At 43.8% G+C, this 19,976-nt stretch overlaps 1 protein-coding gene across 1 annotated transcript in view; it reads left to right on the top strand.

Annotated features, from left to right (window-relative positions):
* Window positions 1-2,662: 2,662 nt before the first annotated feature.
* Window positions 2,663-19,976, top strand: part of LOC146173777 (uncharacterized) — a 67,719-nt gene continuing 50,405 nt past the window's right edge. The window contains exons 1-3 of the mRNA XM_084584663.1: window positions 2,663-2,795; window positions 14,902-14,984; window positions 17,092-17,187. Of these exons, the coding sequence (XP_084440789.1) occupies window positions 17,141-17,187 (47 nt within the window). The 5' untranslated portion in view covers window positions 2,663-2,795; window positions 14,902-14,984; window positions 17,092-17,140. The remainder of the gene's footprint in view (window positions 2,796-14,901; window positions 14,985-17,091; window positions 17,188-19,976) is intronic.

Below are 19,976 nucleotides of genomic sequence, written 5' to 3'. Positions count from 1 at the left end.
ACAATAAAAACAAACTACGTTTGTCGCTAACTCAGGCTATTCCCTTAGTGTTCGTTGTCATAAATTTATGGTAAATTGCAATGATAACTTATCTTAGAAATATGGAGAACTAACGGCAATTTCTTCAGAAGGCATAAGGAATACTTGTGCCTTTAAAGTTGTTTAGTGCAAACAGAGTATATAGGCTGCTAACTGTTGTTTAACGGGCGAAGGGCGTCCACACATGCAGTGACGTTTTTTGCGACGAGCCGCAGTGAGATAGAAAATAATATTTTTCTATTCTTTTTCCAGTTCATAATATTTCTTCAGGAATTTTTTTAAGGAATTCATACGCCCCTTGGTTTTAATGACGTGAAACGTCTATGAGAAATCAGCTTACAACATGCATAGAACGCTCTCTCTGGCGATCTATAACTCTGACGTACGGCTGCTGACTCATAGCTTCCGGAACAAACCCCGGCGGCGCGTTCACACATTTTGTTGAAGAAAAAGCGTAGAGGGCAGTCTACGGAGCGCTTGCTCAGCTATCCGTTATAGCATATGTGAAGCTTGTGGACATGAAGTGGTGCAATTATCAAATTACCATTTCATCAAGCTCACAGCGACAGGCATTTACTGAGAGGACTGCGGAAATTCATTAATAATATAAACAGCGCGACCAGGAAGACACAGGACAAGATAAAAAGAAGCCACAGGACAAGCGCTGACTCACAACTCAGCCTAAGCCTTTACTCCAAGGCCCAGATAAAAACAAATAGAACGAAAATGAAGCATTCACGTGAAGCAACCCCTGGGTCCACCTGCTACACAAAAAGTCGCTCAAAAAAGAAATCTGTTTGCTTGAAAGAGCAAGAGAAGTCTTGCTGACGCACTTAATCTCCCTTGAAAAAAATATGCTTCAGCTAGTTATCTCGCCAACTTTTCTTTGTAGCTATACAAAATCCTAACCTGGTCAAAAAGGGGAGTACACTTCTTCTTCTCCTTCTTCATTGTCCTACAGGATTGGCAATGGGAGAGCGGGAATGGTTTGTCCTTACCCCTTTCCAAGCTGTTCCGGTGTTCCAGTAGTTTCTACGTAATACAGCGCCCTGTTTGTCCTATATAACAGGCTCCACAAGAGAGTGGAAACCTGTACACAACACTTGTCTTGCATCTGACAAATGGGTCGCAATGTTTCACCCCACAATCTTGCTTCTCCGATTCTCTTTCTCTTTGAATAGCTGGGCAAGTACTCTTCATCTTGAGCGGGGTGGTCAATGCTACATCAACACCATACCTCTTGCCAACATTTTTGAGGCCATGTGAAATTCTGTGCACATACGGTACCACTGCAACCTTCCTCTTCTTCTCACCCATGCAGGGCAGGGATTTCTGTCTGAGCGTTCTTTTAAGGCTCTTCAGTAACCGGCAACAGGTCTCATTAATAAACGACTCCCGATAACCGGTCTTCGCAATTCTTGTCAATTGCCTTTCAGATCTGTTGCCCATGCCGTGATAGCAAGATTTCTTCAATGTATTTAATAAGCATGTGTTGATCATCCCATTCTTTACTAATCTGGAATGCCCCGAATAGGAACTTAGCAAAGGCTTCACCCATCTCGGGTTGTATTCCCAACAAACTTGATCCTCACCAAACTGAATCAATATATCTAAAAACTGTAACCGATTGTCCACTGGTTTTTCAAAAGTAAGTTTCAGCCCAGATCCACACACAGTAAAAAAATCAACAATGTTCCTCATTCGTTGATTGAATCCTTCATGATCTGTCCTGCCTTTTTCTTTTATCTTGTCTTGTATATTCCTATTCGCGCTTTTTTATATTACAATGGATGCTTAATAACTCGCCCAACAAAGTATCTTGGTAGGACTGTGGAAAGCAGACAATTCGTTCATGAACATTAAGGCTATATAATTCAATGAAACGTATAAAAAAGAATGAGCGAATAAATAGAAGAATAAATGTTTTATTCCTAGCAATTTGCGTGTGAGTGCAGTGCAAAAATTGAATTGTGAATCAGAAAAAAGGCAGTTTGGTCGTTGCCTCATTCCTTGACTTAAAAGGGAGAGATAGTAATTCTTCGAAGCATTTTAGACTATTTGCATCTGGTTTAGAGATAACTGATCGGACAGCACAACTCCCTTCATTACCTGCTGAGGAAAAGCTTTTCAGAACACGAACGCGCAGTACTAATTAAGAATCATTTCTACTATTTCTCAAGTTTTACATGCGCGTTTATTGGACAACGGGAAATCCACGCATTTCGAAGCAATTTACTTGTTTGTGGTATTAATTTTCACTTGCTAACAAACTATTTGAGAGATTAAAAATTATTGCTTTCCGCAATCTACTGACACATATTATTTATTGTAGACGTTTTGCGCTCGCAAGAGTGATATAGCTCGCAATAAATATAATACATTTTCTGGCACATGCATACACAAAATACTTTTGCGTCAAATTCCAAGAAAATCTTGGCATTTCCTGCAAGGCTGACGCAGATGCATCTCCTTCACGCTCTAAAAGGAAATGCGTCGGCGATATATGCCATACGCCGAGCTTATCCAGCGCAATTTAGAAAGGTTAATCAACAGCTGCAGAAAATTCTGAAGCTATATAAATCGAAGGAATAATACCAAGCAGGGTGTTTTCGATAATGTTTGGCAGCTATTTGCTATATAGCCTCGGCGTCAGTGTACTTTTGTGTATCTATGGCGAAGTTTCTTTTCAGGCCATAATAGAAGATCTGCCATACGAAGAAGACCAAAAATACTTTACACACCAATATGCTGAATGTGTAAGTTGGTGTTTTCATTTTTATCTCAAAACTCTCTTTACGCTGAGAATCGAGCAAAAGTAAAAAACCTCGGATTACTTTACTAGTTACTCTTACCAGCGCGAGATTTCATTTGTTACTTGCCAGTTTTCGTTTTGTTTGGTTATCAGCAGTTGAAATTATCACATTTTTTGTATTTCTTACATTGATTGGCAGATGTTTTACTACGGCTTATATGTCCTTTTTCACAGGCAGTAGCCATTGATGGAAAAGTTTACGTTATTACCCGAAACTACAACATCTCCATTAAACATCGCTGTCTTTATACAGAGCGGATGAAAAGGATAAACGAGACGAATTATATTTTCAACTTGGGGGCAAATATAAATGGTAATGCAAGCCTAAAGTAAGCATTCACATCTCCTGGATCTATTCGTTTTCCATTGCATGCACAACATAAAATTAATTCAGAAACAAGCGCTCTGCAGCTTCTCTGCATATTTGGCGTGTTTTAGTCCAATTCGGCGTATTTATTGCACTATTAGCGTTAGTGGTGCAGATACCGCGTGGAGGTTGAGCATCGGCCGCCAATCCAACATCACAGAAACTCAAACGTTTACCGGGATAACATAACAATTGAGTTAGAAAGGGGCTTTTGGCTGGGTCGAGGGATAGTCCGCCAAACGTACCGTACCGGCTCGAGACGGAACAAACTGCGCGGCATTGCTGCATGCCATTCTCAGATGAAGCCCATGCTGAGCGGTCAAAACGGCATAGCAGATGCCTCGGCTTTGCGTGAACTTAAAGAAGAGAGACATGCCAGCGACGATTATTGCTTTATGTCCTGCTAAGCTTAATGAAAAACAGTCAATCATGCCTGCTTACTTCGCGAATCAGCGCCAACTAAGTGGCGGCACTCGACTCAATTTAGCAATGGCTCGCATTTCGGTTTTCTTTATTTTGGGGCTTAACTTCCCAAACCGACTAAGGCTATGACAGACGCCGTAGTGGAGAACTGCAAAAATTTCTACCAGCTCGGTTCTTTAAATTGTACTGACATCGCACAGAACACGGGAGCCTTGCTTTTCGCCTCCATCGAAAAGCGGCAGTTTCTTAGCACATATCTGCACAAAGCAAGCGTTCGTTAGTGAGTTTGCTACATACGTATTCGAGTGTACTATTTCTTCACACCAGAAAAAAGATAGTCTCCAGCGCAATGCAGCTTGCCTGTCGTTGGCTTTATAGGCCGCCACGCAGTTGTTTTTCTCACGACGCCCGTTTTCCTGCGCTAGCTCTCAAATAATGTAATGGTTAAAAATGCCATATAGGGATGAAATTAAGGCCTTATATGGGCCCCAAGTGGGTTCTGTAGTTTGGCCGCTATGACACTTATGTGAGTTATGCCCTTATTCCCTCACGTAGACTTACAGTTTTATTCGGAAACTCGAAAAGACATCTGCATGGCGTCTCTTAAGTACAGGTGAAGTTAAAGGAAGAGAAAATTGTCATATATATTGTGACCTAACTATATCGCACTCCTTTATCAAACGTGCGGCAATTTAATTTCAAACTTTTATTACTAAGTCCTTGAGCGCTAGAAAAACTGTGGTACCGTTTTTGGTATAAACCATTAGACGACACCGCAATTCTCTTCTGAAAGTCTTGTGTGGCTCTGTATTCTATGAGGTATTTCCGGTCTGTATTCAAAAATTATTTCCGAGAATCACGGCCGCTATTGGAGCGCATCTCTCCTGTCAACTACATTGTGGAACCCCTGACGCCTTCTCCTGATCTCCGCCGACGCGGCCGCGAAACTGTCGACGTCAAGCGCCTTATGCAGTACTACGACCCTGGCATAATGTCTACGCCGTAAGTCGCCCTTTTCGGTCCGGGGGCCCTTGTAAAGATGAAGATCTGCTGTACGTGCAAAGGTGAAGAAGATTCCGTGTGCTGTCTCCAGTGACATCGCTATCGGTGTGTGCGCTGGACCTGCTTGTACGTGGACTGTTCCTGCCGGGCTTCTAGATCGAGTCCCGGTACCTCTAATATACCGTTATTCTACTATATATATATTGTGAGCCCTCTAAGGATCTTCTTTCATTTGTACATACCATCTTCTTCTTCCTCTTGTATATACCATCTTCATCGTCCCGCGGCGCCGGCTCCGGTGCGCGCTTGGGTTTTCTCCATCAGATTAAATGCTGACACGGCATGCCTTACCTTGCCTTCACGACCTTGCCGTCTGGACCTGGCCTTCTTTCACAAATGGTTGAGGTGAAACTCGATCCCCTTGCTGCATTGTGCCCTGCCTCTCGCTGGAGCTACGTTCCGGTCGCCGTTTAACAACTACCATCGTCATGTCAACCGAGAGCAGTCCCGACCCGGCCGGACCCTTTACCTCGGCTACACCGCCGCCTCCGATGGTGCCCACACGACAACACGACCCGCCGCTGTTCGCTGGTCGTCGCCACGAAGACGTCGATGACTGGCTTGACACTTATGAGCGCTGCAGTGCCTACAACCGGTGGGATAATGCTTTGAAATTTCAGAAGGTATCTTTCTACCGTATTGAGGTCGCCAGAAATTGGTTTATTAACCGCGAGCCCCACACCACAAACTGGCCCACCTTCAAGCAGCAGTTCCGACAATACTTCGCCGACCCGGCTGTTTGGACGGAGATCGCAAGGAACAAGCTCTCTAACCGCCGTCAAGGCCCCGATAAGTCCTATGCGTCATACATAGAGGCCGTGCTGGCACTCTGTCGGCGTATCAGTCCAATCATGCCGGAATCTGAACGAGTACACCATGTCTTGAAGGGAATCAATTCAATGGCTTATACCACCCTAGTTGCCCAGAATCCATCAAGTGTTGATTCCATTATAACGATCTGCCAACGCCACGACCAGCTACAGTCCTCCCGATTGCAGCCCGGCTTCACTACTGCCCCGACCTCTACTGACCTCGATCTACGAGCCATGATTCGAGCGATAATCCGCGAGGAGCTCCAAGCTCTCAGCCCTTTCTGCCGGCACGGGTGCGATCATTCGTCTCCTCCTTCTAACGACGCCGGCCTCCGCCACATCATTAAAGAGTTGGCCTCTATCAACCACCCTTATACACCTGACCCTCCTCCACCTCGCCCAGCACCGACTTACGCTCACGTCGCTGCATCCCTTCCATTTTGTTCCCCCACCCCAAGCACCACCCTACAACCACATCAACGACATGACGACGGCTCAACCAACGCCACCCTATTACGCACCTTGGCGCCCCTCTAGCCCAGTGTGCTATTGTTGTGGAATTCGAGGCCATATCATCATCATCATCATCATTTATTTACCCTTAAGGGCCCTTTTGTTAGGGCATTACATAAGGGGGGGAACAACCGTGACATAATACATTGGTCGATAATACAATAATATAAAACAGAAATACATGGTACAGGGTTCATCTTGTAACTATTCTAAAAACAAAACAACAACGTTAAACATCAACATAAAAGACACTGCTGCTCAAGAACAACCTGAAAAAACAACACGCACTAAGAAGCGCGGAAGAATCATTCAGTACTTGAAATGTACTGTTAATAATTGCCTGAATTTATTTGGTTCTGTTTCAGTGACAATGGCATCAGGGAGTTCATTCCATAATGAAATAGCGCTGGGTAGGAAAGATTTATTGAAAGAGTTAGTGGAGCCGTGTATGCGTTGTAAACTTAAAGAGTTAAAGAGTCGGCGTGAAGTGCGAAGCGGCGTGTGGAGGACAGAGGATCTTAGCTGTGGAAAGTTGTAATATAATTTGTGGAATAAACAAAGCTGTGAAATTTCACGCCGAAGTGCCATGGGTTGAAGATAGAGGGATGATTTGATAACAGTTACGCTATGTCGTCTGTCATACTGCGATGTGATAAAACGGGCCGCGCGATTTTGGATGGCCTCGAGCTGATTGATTAGATAGGTCTGATAGGGATTCCAGATCGCTGAGGAATATTCGAGTTTGGAACGGATGAATGTTTCGTAGGCGAGTTGGCGGATAGAACGGGGTGAAAAGGCGAGGGATCGTCTGATGAAACCAAGCAACTTGGAAGCATCCTTACAAAGGTTTTCAATGTGCTCAGACCAGGTTAGTTTATTGTTTATAATGATACCAAGATACCTGTATGATTCTGCTTCGGAGAGTGGTGTAGAATTTAATGAGTACGGATAGCTGAGGTTATTGTGCTTTCTTGATACATGCATAAACTTACATTTAGAAATATTCAGTTGCATTAACCATGTGGAACACCAAGTTTCTATGAGATTTAAGTCACGTTGAAGCAGAGACTGGTCTTCGTTAGTAGATATGCGACGGTAAAGGACACAATCGTCGGCAAAGAGGCGGATACAAGATGAAATGTCATTAGGAAGATCGTTGATGAATATAAGAAAAAGGAGTGGTCCCAGCACCGATCCTTGAGGGACACCAGAGATAACTTTAGTATTTTCCGAACTGTGGTTGCCAATAACTGTATATTGTAGGCGGTCGCGAAGAAAGCAATCAATCCATGATAAAGTCAAAGGGTCAATGTGGACGGACGAGAGCTTTGCCATTAAACGCCGATGCGGAACGCGATCGAATGCTTTGGAAAAATCTAGGTAGATAACGTCAGTTTGAAATAAAGAATCTAGGTTTAAGTGAAGGTCTGTGGTGAATTGGAAAAGTTGGGACTCACATGAATAGCCTGACCTGAAACCGTGCTGTTTTTCATAAAAGAAAGAATTATTGTCGAGGTGTGATGCAATCTGGGAGTATAAAATGTGCTCCAGTAGCTTGCATGGAATGGATGTTAATGAGATCGGGCGGTAATTGGAAGGATCGGATCGATTACCTGCCTTGAACACGGGAGTTACTTTACTAGTTTTCCAATCGTTTGGTATTTCACCACAAGAAATGGATTGGTTAAAAATAATTCGCAAGAAATGGCTTGAAATGCTCACTGTTCCCTTCAATATTTTTGCAGTTATGTTGTCCGGCCCAGGAGCGCTTGACAACTTAAGGTTGTCAATGAGTTTGCTGATACCCTCATGGGTTACAAAAACTGGTGGCATTTGGGAAAAATTAGTGGCAGGTATTGAGGGAATATGGAGTGCAGGTTCGCGCGTGAACACAGAGGAAAAATAAGAATTCATGACGTCTGCGCGTTCATTATCAGGGACATGTAAGCCGTCTTGGTTGAGTAAAGAAATGTTTTGAATAGCGCTTCTGCTTGGAGTGACCAGGTTCCAGAATTTTTTGGGGTTAACGCGCATGATGCTTCCAAGATCTTCATATACCTCGCTTTTGTCGCCGACGCATGCAGAACGAGTGACGTGGTTATGAAGCCTTCGAAAGTAACATACCTGCATATTATCAGCGACGACCTATTCCCAGCCAACCTCGTCGATTCTCTCCATCGCCGGTATCCTCGTCTGAACCAAGCGGGGTGCATGTATCCCGACGCCGGTCCCCTTCCCCATAACGCCGCTCTGTTTCGCCACTTCGAACAGCAACAACTGTTCCTGTCCGTAATCCGGAAAACTAAGCGATGCAGTTTCCGGAGGTGAAACTGCACTTTGCGAACTTACAAAGAATCCTCCTCATGGCCCGTATAATATGATTTCCGTTTTAGCTGAAGGATTAGCGGTCGAAGCTTTGATTGACACAGGAGCTGCACTTTCTGTTATTCATGCTGATTTGTGCCACCGTTTGCGGAAAGTAACGACACTATATGATGGACCTGAACTTCGCGCAGCAAATGGCGTCCCTTTGCACCCTTCAGCAAAGTGTACAGTTCGAGTTGTTATAGACGGCGTCCGCCACCATATGCAGTTTGCTGTGCGTTCACCATGTGCGCATTTGATGATTTTCGGATGGGTTTTTTGTCAACCACTTCAGCGTTAATTTCTTGTGGCGACCGTGTCATCCGTATGACAGACAGTGATTTTTCATCTGACATTTCTGCACGGCATCATTCCCTCATTGCCGCAGCTGATACTGTATTGCTTCCACAGTGCGAAACACTTATTACCGTTGTTTCTGAACACATCAGTGACGGGGATGTACTCATCGCACCATCTCATCGTCACCTTGCACGTGGAATCGCCTTCCCATCAAGTCTTGTACGATTCCGCAGCAGCTCAGCGATAGTAGCTGCCACGAACACTTCCCGTGAATCCCTCGTGCTGACTAAAGGAACTTCCCTGCCATGCATAGTGGATGCTCACCCTATATTCATGATGGTGCTCACTGCCCCGTTACCTCCGCAACGTGATTCATCGCAAGTCTCTCTTTCCATGCTGTCGAAGACAATCAATTCGAACCTCATGCCGCACCAACATCAAGAATTGCTGCAATTGCTTCAAGCCCACCAAGCCATTTTTGATGCCACTTCCCCACCACTGGGACGGACTAGTGTTGCACATTACCGTATCCTCACCGAAGGTAACTCAATTGTACGCCGACGACCTTATCGGGTTTCTCTCTGGGAACGAAAAGTAATTGAAGAAAATGTCAATGACGTGCTCCGTCGCGATATTATTCGTCCATCAACAAGCACATGGTGCTCCCCAGTAGTATTAGTTAAAAAAAAAAGGACGGATCGGTACGATTTTGTGTTGACTATCGCGCACTCAACAAAATTACCCGCAAAGACGTCTACCCGATGCCGCGTATTGATGACGCCCTTGACTCTCTCCAAGGTGCAGAATATTTCTCGACCTTGGACCTCCGCTCAGGTTATTGGTAAATACCTACGCACGAGGACGACAAAGAAAAAACCGCTTTCGCAACTCCCGACTGACTTTACGAGTTTAATGTTATGCCCTTCGGCCTTTGTAACGCACCCGCAACATTTGAAAGAATGATCGATACTGTACTTCATGGCCTCAAATGGAGAACCTGTTTATGTTACTTGGATGACATTGTTATCTTTCCGTCAACTTTTACCGACCATCTCACGCGCCTGAATGAAGTCCTCACGTGTCTTGCTTCAGCGGGCCTTCAGCTCAATACCAAGAAGTGTCACTGTGCAGAGAAGGAAATTAAAATATTGGGACATCTGGTTAGCCATGACGGCATTCGCCCAGACCCTGAAAAAATAATCGCGGTCTTTAACTTTCCTCGTCCGCAACGGCCTACAGATTTGCGCAGTTTCCTCGGCCTGGCGTCCTATTTCCGGCGATTTATAAGACATTTTGCAACTACTGCTGCGCCACTTCATGAACTACTTAAAGCGCGCAGCCCTTTCGTGTGAACTGAACAGTGTAACACTGCTTTTAACGACCTAAAGCACGCCCTCACATCAGATCCAGTTCTTGGTCACTTCAGCGACAGCGCTCCTACCATCCTGCACACTGATGTCAGTGGTCACGGTCTTGGCGCTGTACTTCTGCAGCGCGATGCAACTTCACGTGAGAAAGTGATTGCCTTCGCCAGTCACTACACCATTACCGAGCACGACTGTCTCGCCGTCGTCTGGGCTGTTCAAAGGTTGCGCCCTTACCTATATGGTCGGCATTTCACAGTTGTGACCGATCACCATGCTCTTTGCTGGTTATCTTCCCTGAAACATTTGACAGGCAGACTTGGCCGTTGGATTCTACGCCTGCAAGAATACCATTTCGACGTCGTTTATAAATCGGGTCGCCAACACCAAGACGCCGACGCTCTTTCTCGCTGCCCGGTTTTGGAATCAACCTGCTGTTATTCTTCACAATGCATTTCCACATCTGACCACAGCCGATCATCGCTTCCACCGACGCATATCACTGCAGTTTCTTTTGACGGCTCTGAGAACAAGCACGCTCTCCGCTCACAGCAATTAGCTGATGCCTACTGTCGGCCCATCATCGACCGCCTTATCGGCGCTTCGAGCCCGCCCAACGCTAGGCTTCGCCGACAGCTTCGCAATTTCAAGCTTGAAGATGGCATACTACGCCGCTACGTGTATTATTCTGATGGAACTCGCTGGCTCCCAGTCGTACCGCATGTGCTTCGCCCACGTATACTAGCGGCTTTCCACGGTGACGCTACTGCAGGTCATCTTGGGTTTAACAAAACATATGACCGCGTGAAAAGGCGATTCTTTTGGCCTGGGCTGTCTACCGCCGTAGCTAAATACGTAGCTTCTGCCACCTGTGACAACGTCGCAAGCGGCCGACTTCTTCCCCCGCTGGTCTCCTACAGCCCCTTTCCTGCCCCGCCACACCATTCGACGTAGTCGGCATCGACTTATATGGTCCCCTACCCCTCTCCAATGGGGGCAACCATTGGATTATAACAGCTGTCGACCACCTTACACGCTAGGCTGAGATGGCCCCTGTACCGACTGGTTCCGCTGAAGAGGTAGCTAATTTCTTTTTGCGGTCAATTGTATGCGTCATGGCGCTCCTCGGGTGCTTCTAAGTGACCGAGGGACGGCCTCCTTATCGACAGTCGTATCCAAAGTTCTTCGTGCGTCATTCAAACTCCATAAGACAACCTCAAGGTACCATCCCCAGACTAACAGTCTGACTGAGCGATTTCACCGCACCCTATCGGATATGATATCCATGTACATCACACCGGATCATCGAAATTGGGATACTGTTCTACAATTCGTCACATTCGCCTATAATACTGCAGTACAGCGGACTACCGGTTACTCCCCATTTTTCCTCGTTTTCGGCCGTCCTCCCACTACAATCCTCGACACTTCCTTGTTCTCTACGCCTGACTACTCCTCATCATTACCAGCCCAGTTCTTATCCCGTGTGGCCAGATCCCGTGTGGCCAGATGCCGTCATCTTGCCCGCCTCAAAACAGAAGCGTGCCAGCAAGACCGCAAGAGTCGCTACGGTTCGAAGCATCGTGTGGTCTCTTTTCGTACTGGTGACGAAGTACTGCTCTATACACCACAGCGCACCCCTGGCCTTAGTGATAAATTTCAGCGCCGCTATCTTGGTCCCTATAAGGTAATCAAACAAAAAATAGAAAATTAAACTCTTTTCGTCAAGTTCAACAAAACGGTAAAACGATAACTCGGCTCTAAAACAGGGATGAGTTTGATTCCATTGGTTGTCAGGGTCTGGAAAGTAGGAGTAAAAGAAATAGTTGCTATTACTAGGAAGTTCTAATCTATTCGGGTAAATCTGTTTAGACTGATCTGTATGAGAGCAAGGCGCCGCGCGATCTAAAAGCAAGTTCACGTAAAACCAAGGGAACAATGTAACGAAAGTACGCAAGTGGTGCTGCTTCTAGCAGCTCCTAACAAGTGGCCGTCGGTTGTCGGTCCTGCAACTTCCTCCCATGCGCGCATTCGGACACCTGATACTGGCCGCCCGCTCATGGCCGGCTTAAAAGGGTGGCTACCTGTAGCTGCAAAGGACCGCGCTCAGCGTTTCTCTTCCCTTCCTCTTTTTTCTTTACACCAACCTTCCCCGTTATTTCATTTTTTTCTGTTTTTTTTCTCTTTTTCTATCTTTTCGGTAACTTTCCACATCCGTTCTCGTCCCGTTCCACTTGTACCATTGCAATGTCCATGTTAATATATTGGTTGTTTGTCTTTTGGTGCAATGGTGCCTCTTTAGTGTAACATGCTATGCAGTCCATCCCTCTCCCTTAAATGAGGTGCGGTGGCGGAGTCACACCACCTCGTTGTTCTCGAAGCCGATGATCTGAAAACTGTATTATAGTAAATCTGCCCTGCTGAAGAGAATCCCATTTCCGAAACAGTCGGCGTAATAAACTGTGAAACCGATCACTCGCTTCCGTAGTAATGCTCTGCCTTTTTAGTATACCGGTCCATTGAAACCTACGGAATAACAATATATATATATATATATATATATATATATATATATATATATATATATATATATATATATATATATATATATATATATATATATATATATATATATTGTTATTCGGTAGGTTTCCCCTCATTTCCCCTTAATTGATCTGCTTGTAGCTTACGGGGGTCTCGTTTCTGGCAGTCTTGAAGCCATAGGTAGCGTAAGAGAGTTCTAGCACAGCTTTCGCCCTCGCTCTTGATCACGTTCTACGTGACGCTGGCGGTAACAAAGGACGTTCCACGTCCGCCGCTATGGCTGAGGGCGGCGCTGGTGAACACTCTCAAGGTTCGTATACAGACAACATAAATACCCAAGCAAGTAGCAGGGGGGGACAGCGGCCGATGTAGCTCAGTTGAAAGAGCACCGGACGCGATATTCGGAGGTCGTGGGTTCGGTCCCCACCATCGGCACGTTGTTTTTTCTTCTACTTTGTGTTTTATTTTCTTTCCCCTAAACAGATTACATTACTAATTTCTGTGATTATCCAAGCAAATATTAAAAAAAAGACAAAGTACTATCCCCAACGCTTTCCTTGGCCTCGCCGACTGTTGGCTTCTTTCCTTCATATATATATATATATATATATATATATATATACCCAGTCGGAAAAGCTACAGAACTGTGTCAAAAATACGACAAAATATCCTGTACTATTGTAACCATCAGATTTTTCTGTAGTTCTGTAGTTTTTCTGTAATCAATTTCTGTTGTCTGTAGTTCTGTAGCACTTCTTTGTTGTAACTACAGAAAATTTCTGATGTTACGATAGAATGTTCTGTTGTCACAACAGGTTCCCCGTTAAGAACCGCACAGAAATTCTGTCGTAACATCAGAAAATTTTCTGTTGGTTTTTCCGACTGGGCATATATATATATGTATATATATATACATATTGTTACGTGGTCACAAGGAAGGAGGCGCAACATAGCGACAGGATGTACTCTGAATTAAAGGCTGGCCTAGCATGAGGGCTCCTCTCGCACCACTGCCGATCTCTTTCGCAACACTTCCCGGGGCCACCGAGGGAACGTCCCGATAGGTTCATTGAAGTTTGTGGGGATGTGATAGTGAAGATATTCTAGAAAAAGTCGAAGCAAATGACGCGCTAGCCGCCACGATGACGATGACCACGACGATGTTGGGTAATCCGCCTCCCCTGGAGCTCTTCCCTCATCCGCCACCAAAGCATCCATGGGACCGATTGCTCGAGGTCGCGTCGGGCGGCTGGGCGGGGCGGGGGTTGCGTGTTCGTGTCTTCCGGTTCTTCGGGTCCGTCGGGTCTTTGCTTTGAACTGGTTTCTGGTCAGTTTCTGTGGGCGTCTTGTCTTCAGATTCGGGCGGGAGGCTGAGCGGCAGTAGTCGCGGCTGGTCGGGTCTGGGCAGGGGAGAAGCTACGTGGCGATATCCCATGGCTCTCGATCGATGATTCCGGCATACAGATGGTGTCAATGCTCCAAGGCGAGGATGAAGATGACCTACGCCGCACCTCCAATCAAAATGTGACGTGGTGACAACAAGAAGACGGCACAACATGGTGTCAGGATGAACAATGAATTAATGGCTGGACTAGCGCGAGGGCTCCTCTCGCACCACTACCGATCTTTTTTTTTGCGATGTTTATTACGGCATAAATATGCTATGAAGGAAGGATGAAGGGTGTGTTCAAATAAATGGAAAAAAGGTGGAATGATGCATTGAAGTCGAGAAGTGAACGATGATGTGGTCCCTGCGTCCAAGCAGCATAGGACTGCGGACTATGGGGAGAGTGGCCAGCCGCCACCAGGTGGCAGATCCGCGTTGGCTTCAGCGCTGGACAATCCCACAGCAGGTGATGGATGTCAGCTCCTGTATTTCTAGATTTGCAGACGGGGCACCCAGTGTGTGTGTGTGTGTGTGTGTGTGTGTGTGTGTGTGTGTGTGTGTGTGTGTGTGTGTGTGTGTGTGTGTGTGTGTGTGTGTGTGTGTGTGTGTGTGTGTGTGTGTGTGTGTGTGTGTGTGTGTGTGTGTGTGTGTGTGTGTGTGTGTGTGTGTGTGTGTGTGTGTGTGTGTGTGTGTGTGTATGTGTGTGTGTGTGTGTGTGTGTGTGTGTGTGTGTGTGTGTGTGCGTGGGTAGGTGTGTGTGTGCATATGAATTCAAATCTTGACTTTCATATAAAAGTTTAATATGTTATTGTATTAAAGTATTAGCTCTCAAAATCTCGTCGTTTAATGTAAATGACGTTTAAAAAGCCATAGTAACCAGCCCAAATTCTCAACATTCTTTTTTTGCAATGCAGATTCAGTTTTAATACTTCACTCAATCTTTCTAAGACTGGGAATCACGATCGATATAATGCTATGGCCCATGCACTGATACCAGGTGAGTAACATCACAAACTTTGGTTTTAAACTTCTATGCAACGACGCGACGTCGAAGGTGCATAGCCTGCGTGAAACTTTTCAGAGATTCAGAAGCCCCTTTCATGAACCGGTTCTCTTTTAAGTGAAACGCGTGTTCGACATTTTTATTTCGCACTTGTTTGCAGCGATCGTATTGCTCTTAATTTTCTGTGCAAGAAAGCACTTTCAACGTCCATCCGTGCTGTCGTTGCTGAACGCTGTAATATCTGTCCGATTCTTTTCAGCAAGCCTATGGATCAAGCCGCATTTTAATCTCTGGTCACCGACATTCAGATACGAGCTTCAACATCAACAAACCACGCTGCCTACATGATCAAAGAATCACAGATATTCTTCTTATTACGGCGTTCGTGTGCAAGCTACGCCCATTTTATCTCCCCTTTGGCGGTATAGGGTAGCCTTTCTAAGTTACAGAATTTTTTGTATCGTACTTCCACAACGATGCCAATGTTTTAGAGTGGTAATTGAAATAAAAGTCTGGCGGGTGGTTCTGACGATGATATACACATCACTTAGCTCTGTAGCATTATTCATTGCTCCCGTGGGTCTCCACCGCAAAGTGAGACAGATACTGCGCCTTCATTTCCTGACAAGCGAAAACCAACTAAACAGTTTTAACAGTTGAGAAAAATTATGTGCCCCCAAGGGCAAAATTTCCGAAATGGAAATGCGGTGTTCAATACTTAATCAATTCTACTCTTAAGGTAAAGATTGGTTGTTATCTTAGTTTTTATTGCAATAGTTGTTCGCTGTCTGAGAAAACAATATCCAATGAGAATGCACTGACCAATTCAAGGTTCACTAGCAGCAAAATTTCTTGAGGCAGAAAATCGATTCTCCTCTGTATTATGTCATTTTTGTCAGCATGTAATGAAACCGGAAAATTTACCTACACGTGGTTCTTCAGTCTGTTGCCGCATTCTACATGGGGCGCAAAATGTTTGCGCTCAAAACAAACGTCGCTCATCATATTTCACTTTCGCCAAGTGGACGCGGCGTTTTCAATGCGACATCATTATGTTTGTAGAATAAAATGTTGTGCTCTTGTTTTCTCTTTTTCATGTGTCGCATAATTTATAAAACTGTCGCCACACTAGGATTGGCGTTGACGTATTATTTTTCTCGAATATCATCTTCCTGTAAGAGCTGCTTTTGATGGAAGGTAACAGAAGCTGTTCAATAAACCTAAATAAAAGGTTATTGTGATCCTATATATGTCGAGGGGAGAAAATAATTCATAAGTACAAAGCTTCTTCTGGAACCCATAATCTGCACCTTCTTGAATGCGACAGATGTTTTCCCGTCTAGAAAGTGCGAAGAGCATTTTAAATGTATTCTCGCCTTCGTAAAATATGAACATCGGTAGAAAATTTAGTAGCGTTTTTTTTGTTTTTTTAGCCTCGAGTGCTTTCTCTCCTACACATAACTATTTTACCTTAATGCAGTTTTTTGTTTCTGGTACGACAGTTACTTTCTTAATAGTTATTTTCTCTCGAAATATTCATACATAAAGCAAAAGGTTTGGACGCCACAGAAAAGTGGAATGCTGAGGATGCGGCTTATGCATCTTATTTCGAAAAAGTAAAAAAAAATCCTTCCCTTGATAATGCTAAAAATAATCATGTTTTCGCCATCAGAACAATTTTACGGGTAGATGTAATCATTCCGCCAATGGTAGGGTTTTTATAGCCTTGTGAACAGCTTGCATAAAGCGGGAGTTGCATATAGAAGCACAGAAAATAATTTTTGAAGCAGAACTCTGCATATCATTAATCAAATCTAAAATTCCGTTTTAAATATATATTCGAGGCTGATGAACTATATGTGGAAGCTAAAAAAGTGCTCTTAGATTTTATTCACGATCGATTTGTTTCTGTTGAGCGATCTGTCCTGTTCAATGCTTGTGTACATGCTGTTTTCCAAAGAACGTATTGGCCGGCAAACAAATGTGTCCAATTTCGCTCCAAGACCAAACGAATGAAAAGAGAGTAAATACAGCGCATATGTGCATGACATTGTTAGAATTTTAGCAGTCGAACTGTTTTTTCTGCCCAAATTTTAAACAGGAGGCCCAACATTCCTGTATAAACTAATGTACGCAAACACAGACTACACATGCCTCGTATTGATTTTGGACCGGAATTCAAGCAGCGATCCTGCACGTGAGTAGTCTTACAATATTATGTATGACCTCCTAGTCATGCTTTATATTACGATGCCTGGAATACTGCAGTATTTCCCGATAAACCTAATTTAAGTGCCAGAGTATATAACTTGAGCATCATAGAATTAAACCAACATCGGGGAATATAATCCAAGTGCCAAAATATTTATACCAATGTCCGCTGCTTTTATCTAAACGCATTTCGCCACCTTATGGGCAGTTCAAGATCATTAACGCGATCAGTGATATATTTTGAAAATGCGCGTCAGCCATCGAATGAGCAGGTGACATGCATTCTTTACGTTACTTTACTACTCATACGAAGGTAGTCTGCAGCCATATTGTTTTAAGATTCCTTCCATTGTGTTACGTGGCTTGGAGTGACGTGTGTCAATACTAACCTCCTATTCATGTTAAGAGGCACGACAAATGATTTGGCTTTTCATGCGTAATAATGCGGTATTGCTGTAGAACGGTTATGATGAGTCAAGTGATGTTACGTGGATTGTTGTCAGAGGCGCTATAATTTGCCACCTTTTAAAAAATTTCGTAACTTGCATCGATTGAATCGCCATTTTTGATCGTAATAAGCAGACTATTTCATTGAAACGAATTTTCAGTTTTTTTGGGGTTTTAAGTGTTTTGGTGTGACATGCGTGATATTATGCTACCTATATATTGCCATAGCAACGCGATCAAATTAATCGTATTTTGGGTAATAAGGCGAACATTACAGTGTAATCGTTTTACTGAATCTTGTTGAGATATTACGCGACTTGTGACAAGCCACAAATGCTTCTTTTAAAGCATTGTCGCAATCTGTATAAACAAATCTTACACATCAGGGTACTAATTACGTCATTAGATCGACCAATTTCGCTATGACATCCCATGGTAGAGAGCGAATGTATCTTAACCCTCTGTTTTAAAATTAATGGTGATATGTAACAAACGATTCTATTACTGATTCCCTAGAAATTAGCACAATTTATAACCCGTGCTTTCTTCATTGCATCATGCGCAGCCAACTTCCCTACTATTAAATTGCTTTTTACTCCGATTTGCGAAGCAAATGAGAAGAAATCTAGCTATGTGTGAATGAGGACAAAACCTGAGGACGTGAACAGCCGGTCAAAAATTAGCATAAGAAAACTAACCTATTGTTCAACTGCCTCGGAAAGGAAACAAACGATACCACAGGCCGTGAAGCGTTTGAACTAAAAAAAGAGAAAACATCGTTTACTGCAAAGAGCTAATATCAATCGACATAATGTGGATGAAATATTGTACATAATACGAATGAGTTTTAATGCATGATGTCAGAAATGTGTAGTCATGCATGGCAGCATACCAGCCTTACCAGAAACATTTGGTAGGAAATACGAAATGAGAAGATACCAGTGTAGGTTAGGAAAAAATATCTACCTGATTCATCCAGCATAAAATGCAAGAAAGGGTGAGCATAGACTGCCCTCTTTGCGAAGGCAAGATAAGCGATGACGGTAGGGCCAATTAGCGGAGTGTTAGAATGGGTAAGCTTAGCGGGAGGCATCCAATATTCGTGCGAGTGAACGGCATTCGCGATATGGTTGACTGAATTTGCACAAGAGGACGTTAAAATGAGATCTGGGCAAGCAACTATTGCCAAGAACCCGGGCGCAGATGGTGATTATAAAAAGCAGTCGCCAGTTATAAGGTGAAATAATTGATAAATGCACTATGCTGTTTACAAATCAGCGCTAAGACAGCATGTTTTCATCATATGCTGCACTTTACTCCTTGAAAGTGACCATAAGCCCGCTGCATGTCGCCAAACTGATTAATTAAAATTGTTTATTAGAGCAAATCTTTCTGACGCTCTTCAATAACAATTTACATTTATTAGGGCCAAAATCATCGAAGACAACGTATCCCAACAATATGTACTATACCTTAGTAAGCACGTTATGAAATTTGTGATTTTCGAATTTCCTTTACCACCGTTGAAGAATGGACCACATTGGGTCATGCCAGTCGCTCACCCTCGTCTTGAATATATGTCTCTGTAATGGAATACATATAATCATATGCCAGAAAGACTGTAAATGGTGGCCTCTAAAATGCTAGCGCGCCGAGCGAGTCGGTTCAACATATTAAGTTGGGTTTCATGTGAAAACAATATTACCAGAACAACAAGATACGTAACTATGTTCGTGCTTTTAGGTTATCCTGTTTTCTGGCTATAACTGACCTTACTGTTGCCTATATCCTTTTTCTGTCGTCAATGTTTGCCTTGTAAACGTTTCTATTTTTTACGAATTTTGTATTTGCGACGTATTTTTTTGTGTTCATGCGTCCTAATGTCCATGTTTTTACATTTTATTTTGAAAAGCCACCCCTGCAATAGCAGGATATTGCGCTGAAACACATCTAACTATAGTCATCACTGAGACCGAAGCTCCAGGATATGTCTGCTTTCTTTGAATGTAGAAAGAAAAGAAATTTCTATTTTATCGAGGTCACAACAGTTCCAATATTTGAGCCTGCATGCGTGTAAATCATTATTTTCTTTTTTCCAGCGAAGCGTCTCTACAGCATTCTCTTTTCTAGCCATCGATTTTTGCCAGAGGTATTTTAGCTGATGACACAAACTAGTTCCGCAATCGCCATTGACGGTTCAACATTGTTACGGTAATCCGAACAACTATGCCCTTAAAACGATGTAAACGTGTTGTATGAGCGCACAAAATTTCATCTGAATCGACGTTTTTAGGTTTAGTGAGAGCCAGGTATAGCATCTTCTTAATT

This window comes from Amblyomma maculatum, chromosome 11, assembly GCF_055883805.1.
Source record: "Amblyomma maculatum isolate TAMU_Amacu chromosome 11, ASM5588380v1, whole genome shotgun sequence".
Lineage (NCBI taxonomy): Eukaryota > Metazoa > Arthropoda > Arachnida > Ixodida > Ixodidae > Amblyomma > Amblyomma maculatum.
Note: the sequence above shows the minus strand (reverse complement) of the source record. Positions and strands in the feature narration are given on the sequence as shown.